Here is a 15910-nt window from a genome sequence, read left to right on the forward strand (position 1 = left end):
GAAAAAGGTCCATGTCAGACATTTTATACCACATTAAATTCCAGATGATGAAAGAGTCAAATATAAAAATTCAAACCATAAAAATACTAGGAGAAGCCATAAGGAAAAAACCTGTTAATGAAGTGATGGACTGGGGAAAGCCTTTTGAAATATGACAAAAATTCTGAAACCATAAAAGACTGATAAATCGAACAACCTAAAAGTAAGGAATTTCTGCATAGCAATAACCACCATTAACAAATAACAAATATTTGTTTTTGCGACCCCATGGACTGCAGCACGCCAGGCTTCCCTGTCCACTGCCAACTCCCGGAGCTTGCTCAAACTCAGGTCCATCAAGTCAGTGATGCCATCCAACCATCTTATCCTCTGTCATCCCCTTCTTGTCCTGCCTTTAATTTTTCCCAGCATCAGAGTCTTCTAATGAGTCACTTCTCCCCATCAGGTAGCCAAACTATTGGAGCTTCATCATCAGTCCTTCTAATGAATATTCAGGACTGATCTCCTTTAGGACTGACTGATTGGATCTCCTTGCTGTACAAGGGACTCTCAAGAGTCCTCTCTAACACTACAGTTCGAAAGCATTAATTCTTTGGCACTCAGCTTTCTTTATGGTCCAGCTCTCACATCCATACATGACTACTAGAAAAACCACCGCTTTGACTAGATGGACCTTTATTGGTAAAGTAATGTCTCTGCTTTTTAATACACTGTCTAGGTTTGTCATAGCTTTTCTTCCAAGGAGCAAGTGTCTTTTAATTTCATGGCTGCAGTTACCATCTGCAGTGATTTTGGAACCCAAGAAAATAAAGTCTCTCACTGTTTCCACTGTTTCCCTATCTATTTGCCATGAAGTGATGGGACCGGATGCCATGATCTTGGTTTTTTGAATGTTGAGTTTTAAGCCAACTTTTTCACTGTTTCACTTTCATCAGGAGACTCTTCAGTTCCTCTTTGCTTTCTGCCATAAGGGTGATGTCATCTGCGTATCTGAGGTTATTGATATTTCTCCTGGCAATCTTGATTCCAGCTTGTGCTTCATCAAGCCTGGCATTTTGCGTGATGTACTCTGCATATAAATTAAATAAGCAGGGTGCTAATATACAGCCTTGACATACACCTTTCCCAATTTTGAACCAGTCCATTGTTCCATGTCCAGTTCTAACTGTTGCTTCTTGACCTGCATACAGGTTTCTCAGGAGGCAGGTAAAGTGGTCTGGTATTCCCATCTCTTTAAGAATTTTCCATAGTAAACAGTCACAAATAAGAAAAGACTATAATTCAGTAGAAAAATGAGCAAAGGATATGAACAGACAGTTCACTAAAAAGGAAATACAGATGTTTCATGCAGGTATCTTGTAATGAAATGATATACAAACTGATAATAAGAAACATGACATTAAAAGTACATAAAACACTATTTGTCTCCCATCAGATTGGCAAAACCAAAAAGTTTGGGAACACTGTATTGCCAAAGGGAAAGAATAACAAGTGTTCAAAAAAAAAAAAAAAAGAATAACAAGTGTTCTCATGCACTAATGGGTTTATAAATTAGTACATCCTCTTTGAGGACAAATTGGAAGTATTTATGAAAAATCCAAATACGAATACTCTGTGAGCAGCAGTTTTACTTATGGGAATTCACCTTACAGACATATTCTATAATATATTACATAAAGCATGTGTACAAGATTAGTTATTCAGTGTTATTTGTAGTAGCAGAAGAGTGAAGCAACCCAAATGTTCATCAACAGGGAAGTAGTCAAATCAATGATGGTACATTTTGAAATCATACATATGCAGCCATTGAAAAGAATGAAGTAGTTCTATGCGTGATCATATAGAATGATCCAAAATATATGGTTACATGGGAAATGTGTATAATACTGGTGTACACTGCTACCATTTGAGGAAGAATATATAAACATATTTGCTTATAAATATGTAAACTACCTTTGGAGGAATACATGGATATCCATGGATGTTTCTGAGTAGGGGACCTGAAAAGCTGAAGAATAGTGACAGGGAGAACACTTCATTTTATCTTGCGGTTTGTTTGCTGTTTTTTTTTTTTTTTTTGCTACCTTTTAAATTTTGGAATGTGACTGTATTATTTATTCAAAACCATTTTAAAATAAAATGAACATGTCAGGAATGTTCATTATGATGTCATTTAGAGTGAAAATGTGCAAGAAACATCTAAATTTCCATCAATAAGATGTATAAATTGTGGTCAAGTCATTGAGTGACATACTTGAGCACCATTAAAACAAATGGGTTAAGCTCTTCACGTCAACACTGATATATCTCAAATTTGTAATGTTAAGTGAGAGAGGTAAGTTATACAACCTGTCATTGGCAGGTTTGAAAATATAGTAAACAATGCTTTTCAGCTATGATATTTTGTTCTTTAAAAAAGAAATTTATTTCAAGTATAGCAGAAAATCTTATAAATCCATTGAGCTGCTACATGGGCACATGAGCTTTTTAAGTTAACCTTTATATTTTTTAGTGTGTTTGAAATGCTGCATAGGTTTTTAAAAGTTAGGAAAGTGTACCTTAACTGGACCATGGAATCTTTGCAAATGTTCCCCATCCTAAGGGCCCCTGGTAGTGTTGTAGGCAGTTCCCGTGGAACTATTCCAGCCTAATGCTGTTAGGCTGTTGGGACACAGAGCACCCCCTGAACCCTCCTACAAGAGCTAGAATGCTACTCAGATGGAAACTACTCTTCTCAGTGGCCAGCAGCGTTTCTTTTGTGTATATCTGAGTCTTCTTGTCTTTCAGGGATGTTAGTGGTGAATGTAACATGGAGAAACAAGACTTATGTAGGTACACTTCTTGACTGCACACGGCATGATTGGGCACCCCCGAGGTAAGCACGCCACAAGCTTTTTGTCTGTGTTAGTCTGAACCACCCTTATCAGTGATCCCTCATACCTTTATCTTGTTAGAGTCGGATAGCTTTTAAAGGACACTCAGCTTTTAAAGGACAGTATGGTATAAAAATAAAAGAAGCCATCATATTCATCTGGCATTTAAGAATAAATGAGTTAGGTGTTGGTTTGGGTAGTAATGGTGAGGAGATCCTGTTTAACCCTTTATCTAGAATGACTGAATTCTGGCTTCTACCTAAAGTCACCTCAAGACCAAGGTCAGAATCTGACTGTGGGGGAACAAGCATTCATTGATGATGTTTTTTGATAGTAGCTATCTCTCAGAAGTTAAAACTCAAGAATATTTTCAGTTTCATAAGCTCCTTTAGACAATCTGGATTTCACAAAGACCTTTCACGTTGCAGTTGGCCATAAGACTGATATTTCAGTGAATTTCATCTTACGGCTAGTTCCTATTATTAATTCCCACTTCATCAGGGTTGGGGGAACCCAAATCTCAGGGAATAATGTATAGCTGCCATCAGTGGGGTCGCACAGAGTCGGACACTACTGAAGCGACTTAGCAGCAACAGCAGCAGCATGCAGGTAACATCCTAGAAGCTCACCAGTAATGCAGTTAGTATGTTTCCAGAAGTTTCTTTAACAAATGATATTCATTGAAAATGATAGTTACCATTTGGACAGTTCTTCTGGAGGCTGCAGCTAACCTGGTTTGAAGGTAGCTTCTTTTCTTAATAATATCTTGTTGTGTTTGTCATTTGCCAAGGTTCTGTGACTCTCCCACCAGTGACTTGGAAATGCGCAATGGTCGGGGTAGAGGCAAACGCATGCGTCCCAACAGTAACACGCCTGTCAATGAGACAGCCACAGCCTCTGACAGCAAAGGGACCAGCAGCAGCAGCAAAACCCGAGCAGGAGCCAATAGCAAAGGCCGTCGGGGCAGCCAGAATTCTTCAGAACATCGCCCACCTGCCAGTAGCACCTCCGAGGATGTCAAGGCCAGCCCTTCCTCAGCTAATAAGCGGAAAAACAAACCCCTTTCAGACATGGAGCTGAATTCTAGCTCAGAGGACACCAAAGGGAGCAAACGTGTCCGTACGAATTCCATGGGCTCAGCCACTGGCCCCCTCCCTGGGACCAAGGTGGAACCCACTGTTCTAGACAGAAATTGTCCTTCCCCAGTCCTGATTGATTGTCCCCACCCAAACTGCAACAAAAAGTACAAGCACATCAATGGACTTAAGTACCACCAAGCTCATGCCCATACAGATGACGACAGCAAGCCAGAAGCAGACGGAGACAGTGAGTACGGAGAGGAGCCCGCCCTCCATGCAGATCTCGGGAGCTGCAATGGCGCATCTGTCTCACAGAAGGGTTCCCTATCCCCTGCCCGCTCAGCTACCCCCAAAGTTCGGCTCGTGGAGCCCCATAGCCCTTCTCCTTCAAGCAAATTCAGCACAAAAGGCCTCTGTAAGAAAAAGTTGAGTGGGGAAGGGGACACAGATCTCGGGGCCTTATCCAATGATGGCTCTGATGATGGACCCTCAGTAATGGATGAAACAAGCAATGATGCTTTTGATTCTTTGGAAAGGAAGTGTATGGAAAAGGAAAAATGTAAAAAGCCCTCTAGTTTGAAACCTGAAAAGATTCCTTCCAAAAGTTTAAAGTCAGCCCGGCCCATCGCCCCTGCTATTCCCCCACAGCAAATTTATACCTTCCAGACAGCCACCTTCACGGCAGCAAGCCCAGGCTCCTCCTCAGGCTTGACCACCACTGTGGTCCAGGCCATGCCCAACAGCCCCCAACTGAAGCCCATTCAGCCCAAGCCCACTGTGATGGGAGAACCTTTCACAGTCAACCCTGCCTTGACTCCAGCCAAGGACAAGAAAAAGAAAGAGAAAAAAAAGAAGGAATCTTCAAAGGAACTTGAAAGTCCTCTGACCCCTGGGAAGATATGTCGAGCAGAAGAAGGCAAAAGCCCATTCCGGGAATCATCGGGAGATGGGATGAAGATGGAGGGCCTCCTGAATGGCTCCTCAGACCCCCACCAGAGCCGACTGGCCAGCATCAAGGCAGAAGCTGACAAGATCTACAGCTTCACAGACAATGCTCCCAGCCCTTCAATTGGAGGCGGTAGCCGCCTAGATAGCACTACCCCTACCCAGCCCATGACCCCGTTACACGTAGTGACCCAGAACGGAGCTGAAGCCAGCTCAGTCAAAACCAACAGCCCTGCATACTCTGACATTTCCGATGCCGGGGAGGATGGAGAGGGCAAAGTGGACAGCGCCAAATCCAAGGACCCTGAGCAGCTGGTCAAGGAGGGGGCCAAGAAAACCCTTTTCCCCCCTCAGCCACAAAGCAGAGACTCGCCATATTACCAAGGCTTTGAAAGTTACTACTCTCCAAGCTACGCACAGTCCAGCCCAGGGGCTCTGAACCCCAGCAACCAGGCAGGAGTGGAGGGCCAGGCTCTGAAGACAAAAAAGGATGAGGAGCCTGAGAGCACAGAGGGAAAAGCGAAGAACGATGTCTGTGAGGAGAAGAAGCCGGAGCTGAGCAGCTCCAGCCAGCAGCCCTCCGTCATCCAGCAGCGCCCCAGCATGTACATGCAGTCCCTGTACTACAGCCAGTATGCCTATGTGCCCCCCTACGGCTACAGCGACCAGAGCTACCACACCCACCTCCTGAGCACCAACTCTGCTTACCGACAGCAGTACGAAGAGCAGCAGAAACGGCAGAGCTTGGAGCAGCAGCAGCGAGGACTGGACAAGAAGGCCGAGATGGGCCTGAAGGAGCGGGAGGCAGCCCTCAAGGAAGACTGGAAGCAAAAGCCGTCAATTCCACCAACTCTCACTAAGGCCCCCAGCCTCACAGACCTAGTGAAGTCAGGACCCGGCAAGGCGAAGGAGCCAGGGGCGGATCCTGCCAAGTCAGTCATTATTCCCAAGTTAGATGACTCTTCCAAACTCCCTAGCCAGGCCCCAGAAGGACTTAAAGTGAAGCTGAGTGAGGCCAGCCACCTAGGCAAGGAGGCTTCTGAGGCCAAGACAGGTGCCGACTGTGGCCGACAGGCAGAGGTGGATCCAATACTCTGGTACCGACAGGTAACTGTTCTGGAAGGAAATGGAAATACTGTTGGATGGTCTTTCTCTCTTCCTCATAAATCAGGGCCGTCCTTATGTAGGGAATCAACACAGTATAGATAGCAGGAGAAGTCTATCATGTTAGGGATTCTTTACCTTCGTAAATCATTTTAATGTTTTTTTAAAAGCACTTTTTACACCAGTGAAAGAGGTTTTTCCCATTTAACAAGAGAGGCCCAGGTGAGTTAGCTTGATTTGTCTGGAGGTACTCAAGACTTCACCAGCAGAGCCAGAACTGGAGCCAGGTATCCAGTGATGCCTAATCGTGTCTCGTCCACTGTGTGGTTCCCACGGAAGGAGGAAAGGTGGTCTCTCCAGTTTTTAAAGTAGGTGGAATCGCACTACTCAGACTGAATTACTCTCAAAAAGATTTTGTAGGCAGAGTTAGAACTAAGAGCTTGGTCTTACTTGTTTCTCTCTTCATGAGGCTTAGGAAGGCCCCCTTTGGTGCTGCAGTTAGCCCGCCCTCCCCGAGCAGAGGGGCCCCTACAGCTTTCTGCCCCCAGACTTGCTGTGAAGAAGGGAAGCCACCTAAATATCCTTGGAGCAGGAACAGCTTCTTCCAGTCACTTCCCTCAAATGCTTGTTTTCTCATCGAGAAGACCCACCAGTGGATTTTTCCCTCTTTTTCCCCACATTTTATATCCTTTTGTTGGGGGGAGGGGACAGGCATTTAAGCAGGAGGGACCGTAGTTGACTTTGAACGAAGGTCAGTAGAGGCCAAGGTCCCGCAGTGCCCCAGGTGTCTGGTATTGTCTGCTTTGCTCTGGTGTTTCTACTGGGACCTTGGGCTTGAAATCTCTCTCTGTCTTATCTGTACAACACTCACGTCATTCTGTGATTGTTGCAGGAAGCAGAGCCCCGGATGTGGACGTATGTCTATCCTGCCAAGTACTCGGACATCAAGCCAGAGGATGAGCGGTGGAAAGAGGAGCGGGACCGCAAACTGAAGGAGGAAAGGAGTCGGAGTAAAGACTCTGTTCCCAAGGAGGACGGGAAGGAAAGCACAAGTAGTGACTGCAAGCTGCCCACGTCAGAGGAATCCCGCCTTGGGGGCAAGGAGCCCCGGCCCAGTGCCCACGTGCCTGTGTCCTCCCCTCTCACCCAGCACCAGCCCTACATCCCCTACATGCACGGCTACTCCTACAGCCAGTCCTATGACCCCAGCCACCCCAGCTACCGTGGCATGCCCGCCGTGATGATGCAGAACTACCCAGGTATGGCACCGCAGCCCAGCTGCTGCTCCAGTCACTGGGAAGGGAAACAAAGCAGATTTCAAATCCAGTTTCCCTGCTCAGCTTTCTTGCTAAGGCTACTGAGGCTCAGGTAGATGGTAACTCTGATGTGAATGTGCTGTTGTGGACACTAACCCTGAGCTCCTTGAGTGGCCCCTACTTGCAGTCTGTAGGACCACTGCTTCCTCCCTTGCACCAGGTGGAGGGCTGACTCTGCAGTCAGTTTTTGCGGATAACTGAAGGCGAAACCCCATCTACCAGAGGCATCTTCCCTCAGCTGGGATTTTCCAAGCACGTACTTTAAGGACTTAACCACTGGCAGTCCAGCTGTTAAGGCTCTGCTTCCACTGCAGGGGGTGAGGGGCCTATCTTGGTCAGGGAACTAAGATGCCTTGGGGTATGGCCAAAAGAAAACCACACACTCTATATTTTGCAGTGTGCTAGACACTGGGGGGAAAATAAAAGAAGTAGAGGAGACTACTCCAGTCCCCTCAAGGAGCTCACAACTTAATTGCAGCAGGAGAGACACGTGGAACAAAGTAAAATTCACATCAGGAGAATGCATGTTTTCATTTGCAAGACCGTGGTTAGCATAAAGTCATCAGGCAGTCAGGGAGGGGAGGTCCAGTGAGGGAAAGGTTCGGTTTGGGAAAAATAAGCTCTTATACTGCCGTGGAGTATAAGAGGAGGGGAGAGCAACACAGAGTAGGAGTTAAAGTGTTTTGAACTAGTCAGAAGAAAATCCTTCCTTACTCACTGATCTCTGTTGGCTGAAGAGCCCTTCTTTCACTTTCTGGAGCTCCCACCTCACTGTAGAAAAGCAGCTCAAACAGTCTTGATAGTGACATTCTAAGTAGAACATGCGAGGTTTTCAAACAGAAATAGGAAATTGTCTCTTCCTGCAGTATTCCTTTCTCCTGTTACCCCAGTCCTTCTGTATAAAAACCGTAGTTCCATTTGATGAGTACTTGCTCTAGGCCAGGCACTGGACTGTGTGATTCACGTACATTGTCTCATTTAATCCTCTCTGTCACCCTGTGAAATCAGTATTAGTATCTTCATTTTGATGGTCAAGAAGTTGAACCTCAGAAGGTTAATTTGAGCTAATGAACTTGTTCATTTGTTCAGAGGTACCCAACTGGTAAGTCTCAGAGGTCAGATTTGAGCCCGAGGACATGACTTCAAATCCAATGACCTTTCTAATCCTATGACTGTAGCACCTCTTGGAGATGAATCTGAGACTCGGGCTCTAAGGAAGTTGATTCCCCAGAAACTGAGGGCCATGTTCCTAATATCCCTTAGCTGTTTGCCTCCAGAGCTCAGTAAAGGAAGGACACACTACGAGTCTCAGCCTAAAGACACTGGTGGAACACCCCTCAGCCTGCGCTTCACCAGGCTCACTGACGCAGAATCTCTCCTGTCTCTCCCATCTCTCTGACTGCTTTATTTCTCTCTCCCAGGTTCCTACCTGCCTTCCAGCTATTCTTTCTCCCCATATGGCAGCAAGGTCTCGGGGGGTGAAGATGCTGACAAGGCCCGAGCCAGCCCCAGCGTCAGTTGTAAATCCAGCTCAGAGTCCAAAGCCCTGGACATCTTGCAGCAGCATGCCAGTCACTACAAGAGCAAGTCTCCCACGGTGAGGGACGTGCAGAGACACTGGCCACTGTCAGGGACCAGGGAGGGTAGAGCCAGGGTCTGGGAGAAGGTGGGCTGGCTCGAGTCCCAGAAGCAGTGTGCTGTGGCCGACCTGACCTGAGCTCCCCCGGGCACCTCCTTGATTCTTGGGTGTCCTGCATCTCTAAGGAGTCAAAAGTGTGGGCTCGGGGTATCTTGCTTTCACGTGTGTGCCTCACAGTAGAGCTTTTGTGTCTGCTTTCCTTTCCAGATAAGTGATAAAACTTCTCAGGAGAGAGATCGGGGAGGCTGTGGGGTGGTTGGGGGTGGCGGCAGCTGTAGCAGCGTCGGGGGAGCAGGCGGGGGTGAAAGGAGTGTTGACCGGCCCCGCACCTCCCCTTCTCAGCGCCTGATGTCCACGCACCACCATCACCACCACTTGGGGTACTCACTGCTCCCAGCACAGTACAACTTACCCTATGCAGCAGGTAAGCCTCGCCTCCCCACTGCCGTCCAGTAGCGCTGCCAGAGCAGGGGGCCCTGGCAAGAAGCCCCTCCTCCTCCTCTTACCCTTGAGCCTCCAATCTGTCCAGAATCCTAGCCTCCTGCAGACAGTCAGTATAATCATAACACTTACTTCCTCCCTTGGAGCTCAGGGATTCTCAAACTCCTCCAGAAAATTGACTTTGATATTCAGAAGAATAAGGAGCAGGTGTTCCCACAGCCAAAGAGTAACAAGCAACTGAAAAACAGAGCCTAACTGTCTATCCCCAGCTGTTAGATCTGGCCAAGTATCAGATTTTCTTCTGTCAGCACCCCAAAACTCAGTGGAGCTAGGCATTGAAGAAACTCCTTCCAGCACCCGCCCAGCTGGCAGAGAGAGCAAGTGCTGCACTAACTTGTCCTCCTCCTCACTCAGGGCTTTCTTCTACAGCCATTGTTGCCAGCCAGCAAGGCTCGACTCCTTCACTCTACCCACCCCCCCGGAGGTGAGAATGGTGAGTAACTTTTTAACTCAGAGAGACAACACAGAGAGAGCAGGGATAGTTGATACCTGGATCACAGAATCCCTGTGGAGCCTCAGTGAAAGCCATCTCTGGGCTGCGGTCTGAAAATGGAGCAGCCCAGGCCAAGCCTCTTGTTGAAGTTTCCCGGGAGCCTCTGAGAGGGGCTGTGGCCACGCGCCTCCCCTGGGGACCAGGACCGGCCTCCCCTGCAGCTCATTTTCTTGGAGCGCCACCTTGTGGTGGTTTTACCAGCCAGTTGAGCACCCGGTTCTCTGTCCCTGTTTCCCTTGCAGAATACCAAGTGCCCGGATAAAGTCAGCTTCACGGGCCGGACTGGCTTACCCAAGGAGGTGCTGGAGGTGCCGTTTAGACATCAGTTAAATGGTGTTGCTCATCTTGTTTGCCGTTCCCACCATGACTGAAGGCAGACCCTTGGCTATCTCGCCTCCACCAGACCCCCGGACTCCCCGACGCTCCGTCTTCCTCAGGAGCTGGAGAGCTGGTACTTAGCAAAAATATTTATTCTCTTGGCCATGGCCATGACTGTCGTGGCCTCTGTGGAGATGAAGGCACGGGGAGCAACCAGGGGAACATGGCCTCAGCCCAGAGAAGCCACTGCTCTGTTCCCCAAGCCCCGGTCAGCCGCCGGAGCAGCACCAACCCCCAGGGAGGGCCCCCAGCACTGGGCAAGGTCTGAAGACAGCACAGCAGCCATACCCCTCACCATCATTACCACCATCACCAGACCCAGCATCTCCCCAGTGGTTTGGGCCCTGGGAACTGGCAGCACGTGGAGGAATTAGAATCTCAGGAAAGAAATTGGGGGCTGTTTTCTCTGCAGTTGTGAAAACAAGGTCTTCAAACGTGAAGACTTCTCCCCTCTCACATGAGCACATGTAAACGCTCAGAGCCCAGCCTGGAAAGGGAGACCAAGGCATCTGCCCACTGTGGCAGAGGGCTGGGGTCCCGAGGCCAAGCACCGGGCTCCCCGGGGATTCCAGGCGAGAGCTGGAGCGTGAACGGAGTCTGTGAACGAGATGCTGCATCCCACCAAGTCCTGCTGCTGCTTAGCCTCCCCCCTGCCCTTTCCTCATCTTCCTCCCGACCCCTTGGTACCTTTCCCAGGGGCATCTCATCTCTCTTCTTCTTTTCCACTACTTGGCTTTTAAGACTCAGGCAGGTAAAATCGTATTCCCCCAGCATGGGGAGCTTTGGAGTCTGCTGGGAAGCAGGCCCTGGGAGGCCTAGCCCTCTGAGAGATGTCCTGTCCAAGCAGCCATCCAAGTGTCAGCCTCATCAAGGGGTCCAATTCTGTCCAGCCCAGTTTCTCTGTACACAACCACATGACTTCCTATAGCTCAGCCTGTAGCCCCATACATGCCAATATGAGCCGTGTTTCTTTGTAACACACGTTTTTGTTTTAGGCAACACTGCACCTTGGAGGGCGTCTGTCTGTTCCTTAGACTCTAGGACAACACATGGAAGCCATTACTTCTCAGAGCCACCGGGTGTAGTCAGTGGAGCTGTGCTCTGAGGCAGAGGCAGTTCTCTGCTCTCCTTAGAAGTGCAGTCCAGTCCAGGCGTTATGCTGTTTGTCCTGGGAAAGTGACAGTGATCTGGTAGCTTTACTACAGTCGCTTCTTCCCCAAGGTGTGGGGAGCTTTAGCACTTGTGTTTGAGATATCATCCCTTTGTCCTCCTCTCCTGTCTTTCCTTGACCCTCTGGACTGAGAGATGAAGACTTACAGACACCAACCTGGGTTAGAGACGAGTCTTTGTGACCAGAGTGCCAAAAATGACCATTGAAGAGCAGGGGCTTGGCTCTGACAGTGTGGGGCATGGAGACGAAGACAGTTAGCACAGCGCCCAGCAGAGGCTGCTTCCCGAGATCCCTGGAGCCCTGTTCTAGAGAGGCTCAGGGTCTTTTGCCCAAGAGGGGCCCCTCTGATCTATAGACCTTTCCTCTAGTTTCCCATGTCCTTGTTTTTGTTCAGGTTGGGTTCTGAGCCCTCTCCCAAACCCCGCTGACTTAGACCTCTTAGCAGGCCCTTGAGCAGCCTCCCTGTCCCCCTCAGTCCTTCTGCCCCCCACTGTCCTTTTGGGCTGTGCTCTGAGCAGTGACTTCCCTTTTACCCATGGAAGTCGTCGGTGCGGACACCTTCACCCCACCTCACCTGAGTCGTCCCCACCCAAAAGATGGCTCTAAATTTCAGCCTGCTCATGCCCTCCCGGCTCCTGTTGGGTGGAGTCATGGGCCCATCTCTGTTCCTGTTTGTTTTTAAATATTGTGTGTTTTGTATCTGTGGCGCTGTCTTACAGCGTGCTCTGTACATATTGTGAAGAAACCGTTTGGAGTAATTTCCTTTTCCGTTGGGCAGCCATAGCCCGGGATTCCTGCCCGTTCCACTTTGTTCTGTTACAGAGAAGAGGAACTTCTGTATTAGCAGGGCAGCCTTGGGTTCTGCAGAAGGGAACAGCTTTTTTTTTTCTCCCCCTTAAAAAACATTTGGCTTTTTGATCCTTACATCCTGAAAAGCAGGAGCTGAGCTGCCCAGAAGAGCAGGTGAGAGCATCGATGGCAGAACAGCACTGCCTTTTCCTGATCCTCCTGGTCCCCAATCCTTGCCAGGCCTGTCGTCCCTCCCTGAAGTGACATGAAGCAGCAGCAGTGACGGGTGAAACAGAGCCTTGAGGAGCACTGAGTGAAGGGCTTGCTGTCCCCCTCTAGCCTCTCCCCCTGGGGAGGAGGACCACAGGCGGGGAACCCGTGGCACTGGCAACCCAGTCATAGGCATGAGACTCTCAAGGATCCCCACCGCACTTCACCCCAGCAAAGGCTGGACGAGTTTGCTGCTAAGGGCCGAGGTCACCAGACCAAGGCTCTGTCTGAGCTATCCCTGGCCCAGTTCTCTTGACAGACACGGCTCATCCGAGCCCCACAGAGAAGCTGGAGGGAGGCAGCCTCGTGCCCAAGTAGGACAGCCAAGGCTTGGAGACCTGCTCTTTAGAACTCAAATCTGCTTCCTCCTCATTTAAGTTGTGCCAGTTCCCTTCATTCCCTTTCCTTGCCTGTACATGTATGTATACATGTATATTTCCTTCTCTTACCTCACCCCCTCCACACATCTCAAGGTCAACGGACCACATGCAGAAGGCTTAAGAGGGCACCCATGAAATGAAATGATGCCTCTTGAATCTCTTCTCTCCAGGCTCCAAGGTGGGGGTGGGAGGGCTTGGTCTTGGGAGCGGGAGGAAAAGGCCACAGAAGGGCTAGTGTCATTGTATACGGGCCACTCGTTATCCCACACACCTATCCCCATCTCAAGTGTCTACTCCGATGCCCCCAGGATTCAACTGGGCAGCTAGCTGGCCCCCTAATTCTGGGCCTTCGTTATTTGTTTATTATTAGGGCATCCCAGGAAGCTTTCTGCTGATCCTCTGCCATGGGCCCCTCCTGGGACTGAGCCCCTCCCAGGCCCCGTCCCCAGCCCCTCCTGCCCCAGCCCACCCGCTTGCCTTGGTGCTCAGCCCCCCATTGGGAGCAGGTTGGGGCGAGCTGGAGGCCCGGGCTGGAGGGGCAGTGTTGCTGTTCATAGCTTTTGTTCCATTGGCGTTGCTCTGTTGGATTTAATTTCAGTCTTCCTGATTCTTCCCTTCTGTAAAGTGTACATTACCAAGTTCCTTGTTTTTTTATATATATATATAAATATATATATATATACAAACTGTACTCTTTTTGCCTTTGTACATTCAGGCAAGAAGAGAAAATAAATCTTTTTAAGAGACAATCACAAATCTGTGAGGGCTGCTGGTTATTTCTCCCGGAGTCTGCTGCTGAGCTGCCTCTCTCCTCCTCACTCTCCCACCCTCCCTCAGCTCCCTGACCTTGCGGTCCTGCTCCGTACGCATCCTCAGCTCCACCTTCCCTGGCTGATGGCATGCTGTTGAGTCCAGTGTCCAGACTACATGCCCTGCAGCCCTTCCCTGGCCTGGCCGCAGGCTTTCCCAGGAGCTTTATCCTGGGCCCTGGCCTCTCCTGTCGCCCCGTGCCAACCACCCCGCCCCCATTGATCCCATTCACCAAAGTGGCTTTGGACACTCACCAGTGAGTGGCTTTCACACGCTGTGAAACTATGCAGCTGGGAGCTTTCTAAGTTTGCACTACTTAAACCTGTCTGGGAGTTAGATGATTTTTAGGAATGAGTGGGAAACTGAACACTCCCCTAGATGCTAGTTGCCAGAGGTGGTCTGACTAGAGCCCAGAGCATCATGCTTGGCCGGTGGACTCCTTTGGCTAACCGCATCAGAACAAGGGCTACGGGCTTATGGGTCAAGAGCATTTGATCAGAATTTCAAAGGACGGTATGTTCAGAAAGGCAGCCCAACCAAACCATTGTTCCACCTCTTGAACTTTCTCCCTTCCCTCTAATTTCCTCCTCCCCTTTTTTCCCTTTCTTTCTCCTTCCTTTTCTTAATTGGCTTTGGAACTGAAGTATATTTTTAAATTATTTGTTGTATTTATTGAATAAAGTTTTTAATGTCCCTGTTCTTAAATTTAGACTTAGTTTGCCTTTCACATATCTCCCCTTCCAACTCCACCCTCCCACTCCCAAGATATTTCACCTTCTAAGTTGTTTTAATTGGAGTGCAGAATTTGGATACCATATTTCTGTCCTGCCAGTGGTCTCATCTAGCAAACGTTTTATTATTTTTGAAAGAGAAATAAACCTGAGCTGAGTGCCCAGGTTTCCAATTCAGCCTAACTCTGGTTGTGTTAAAGAGGATCTACCAGCAGATGGCAGCAAAGTCCCAGGTGTGTTTCCTGTCCACTCTGCTAGCTTTGCAAACAGAAAACTGTTTTTCCTGGTTCTTTATCCCTGTCTTGTAGATTCCTCGGGTTTCAATTTAGGATTCAATCTGAATCCTAAACTGCCTACATTAACTTGGCCGTCACATGGATTCGCACTGTAAATATCTCACTTGTAATGACTTTACAAATGACTTGTAAAGTCATTTTTCAGATTCTGCTCAGTGGAAGACATTTTCAAAGTCCTTCACATTTCAGTTGAATTCATCTCTAGGCCAAGACTTTTTTTGGCTGCACTGCACAGCATGTGGGATCAGATCCCTGACCACAGATCGAACCCATGCTCCCTGGCAGTGGGAGTGCAGATTCCTAACCACTGAACCACCAGGGAAATCCCTAGGCCCAGACTTTCTCTACAATACCACGTGGGATGGAGGTGTTGAACTCACTTCTTTTCATAAATGTTATATAGGGTCCAAGCTTAATGACTTGGTCCAGTAGCTCCACAAACAATGTGATAATGCACCAAAGACTCAGAAAGAAAATAAGAACAGCCACAGTTCAACAGTAAGTAAACAGTTCTAGCATCGTAGGAGGTAGAACATGCCCAGTACTTCCTTTGGGAAAACAGAAGCAAAGGCAAAAAAAAAAAAAAAACACTAGTAAACCCTAGAGAAACTAAGACCACACAGGTGAAGAGGATTCTGTCCCACTCCAATGCCACTGAGAGGTGATTCATCAGGCTGGTGGTACAGGGGAAGGGCAGCTGTGCCTTAGGGCCCTGGGCTCCAAAAGGAAAACACTGTCTTCCTAGGAAAGGTGAGTTCCACTTCCTTCAGACACCCCCAGAACAGGAATGTCAGGCAGCTCTGTGTGAAAGCCAGAACCCAGTTTCAGGACCTTCTAGACGAAAAAGAAGCTGGGTCCTGGTATGTCTAGCCTCTATTCTGGATGAAGCTCTGTGTACATACCTGTCTCTAGGGGGCTCCAGCATTCTGTCCCAGACTCCTAGCAACCCCTTGCTTCGCGTGGTAATGTGGCCCCAGAGACCTCAGCCGTTTGTCCTGATGCAAGGCGGCTTTTTTCCTGAGAAGCGTGTATCACACCCCTGCTGGGCTCTAGACTCAAAAGACAACAGTAGAAGGAAGCCGGCCCTGGTTGAAGAGTAAAGGACAGACCAACCACAACTTTCAATCAGTTTATT

At 48.6% G+C, this 15910-nt stretch overlaps 1 protein-coding gene across 1 annotated transcript in view; it reads left to right on the forward strand.

Annotated features, from left to right (window-relative positions):
- ZNF609 (zinc finger protein 609) overlaps positions 1-13566 on the forward strand; it is a 195947-nt gene extending 182381 nt beyond the window's left edge. Inside the window, exons 4-10 of the mRNA XM_068963906.1 lie at positions 2788-2875; positions 3664-6004; positions 6894-7260; positions 8739-8914; positions 9164-9380; positions 9812-9890; positions 10193-13566. Coding sequence (XP_068820007.1) covers positions 2788-2875; positions 3664-6004; positions 6894-7260; positions 8739-8914; positions 9164-9380; positions 9812-9885 — 3263 coding nt within the window. The 3' untranslated portion in view covers positions 9886-9890; positions 10193-13566. The remainder of the gene's footprint in view (positions 1-2787; positions 2876-3663; positions 6005-6893; positions 7261-8738; positions 8915-9163; positions 9381-9811; positions 9891-10192) is intronic.
- The last annotated feature ends 2344 nt before the right edge of the window (positions 13567-15910 follow it).

Source organism: Capricornis sumatraensis, chromosome 2, assembly GCF_032405125.1.
Source record: "Capricornis sumatraensis isolate serow.1 chromosome 2, serow.2, whole genome shotgun sequence".
NCBI lineage: Eukaryota > Metazoa > Chordata > Mammalia > Artiodactyla > Bovidae > Capricornis > Capricornis sumatraensis.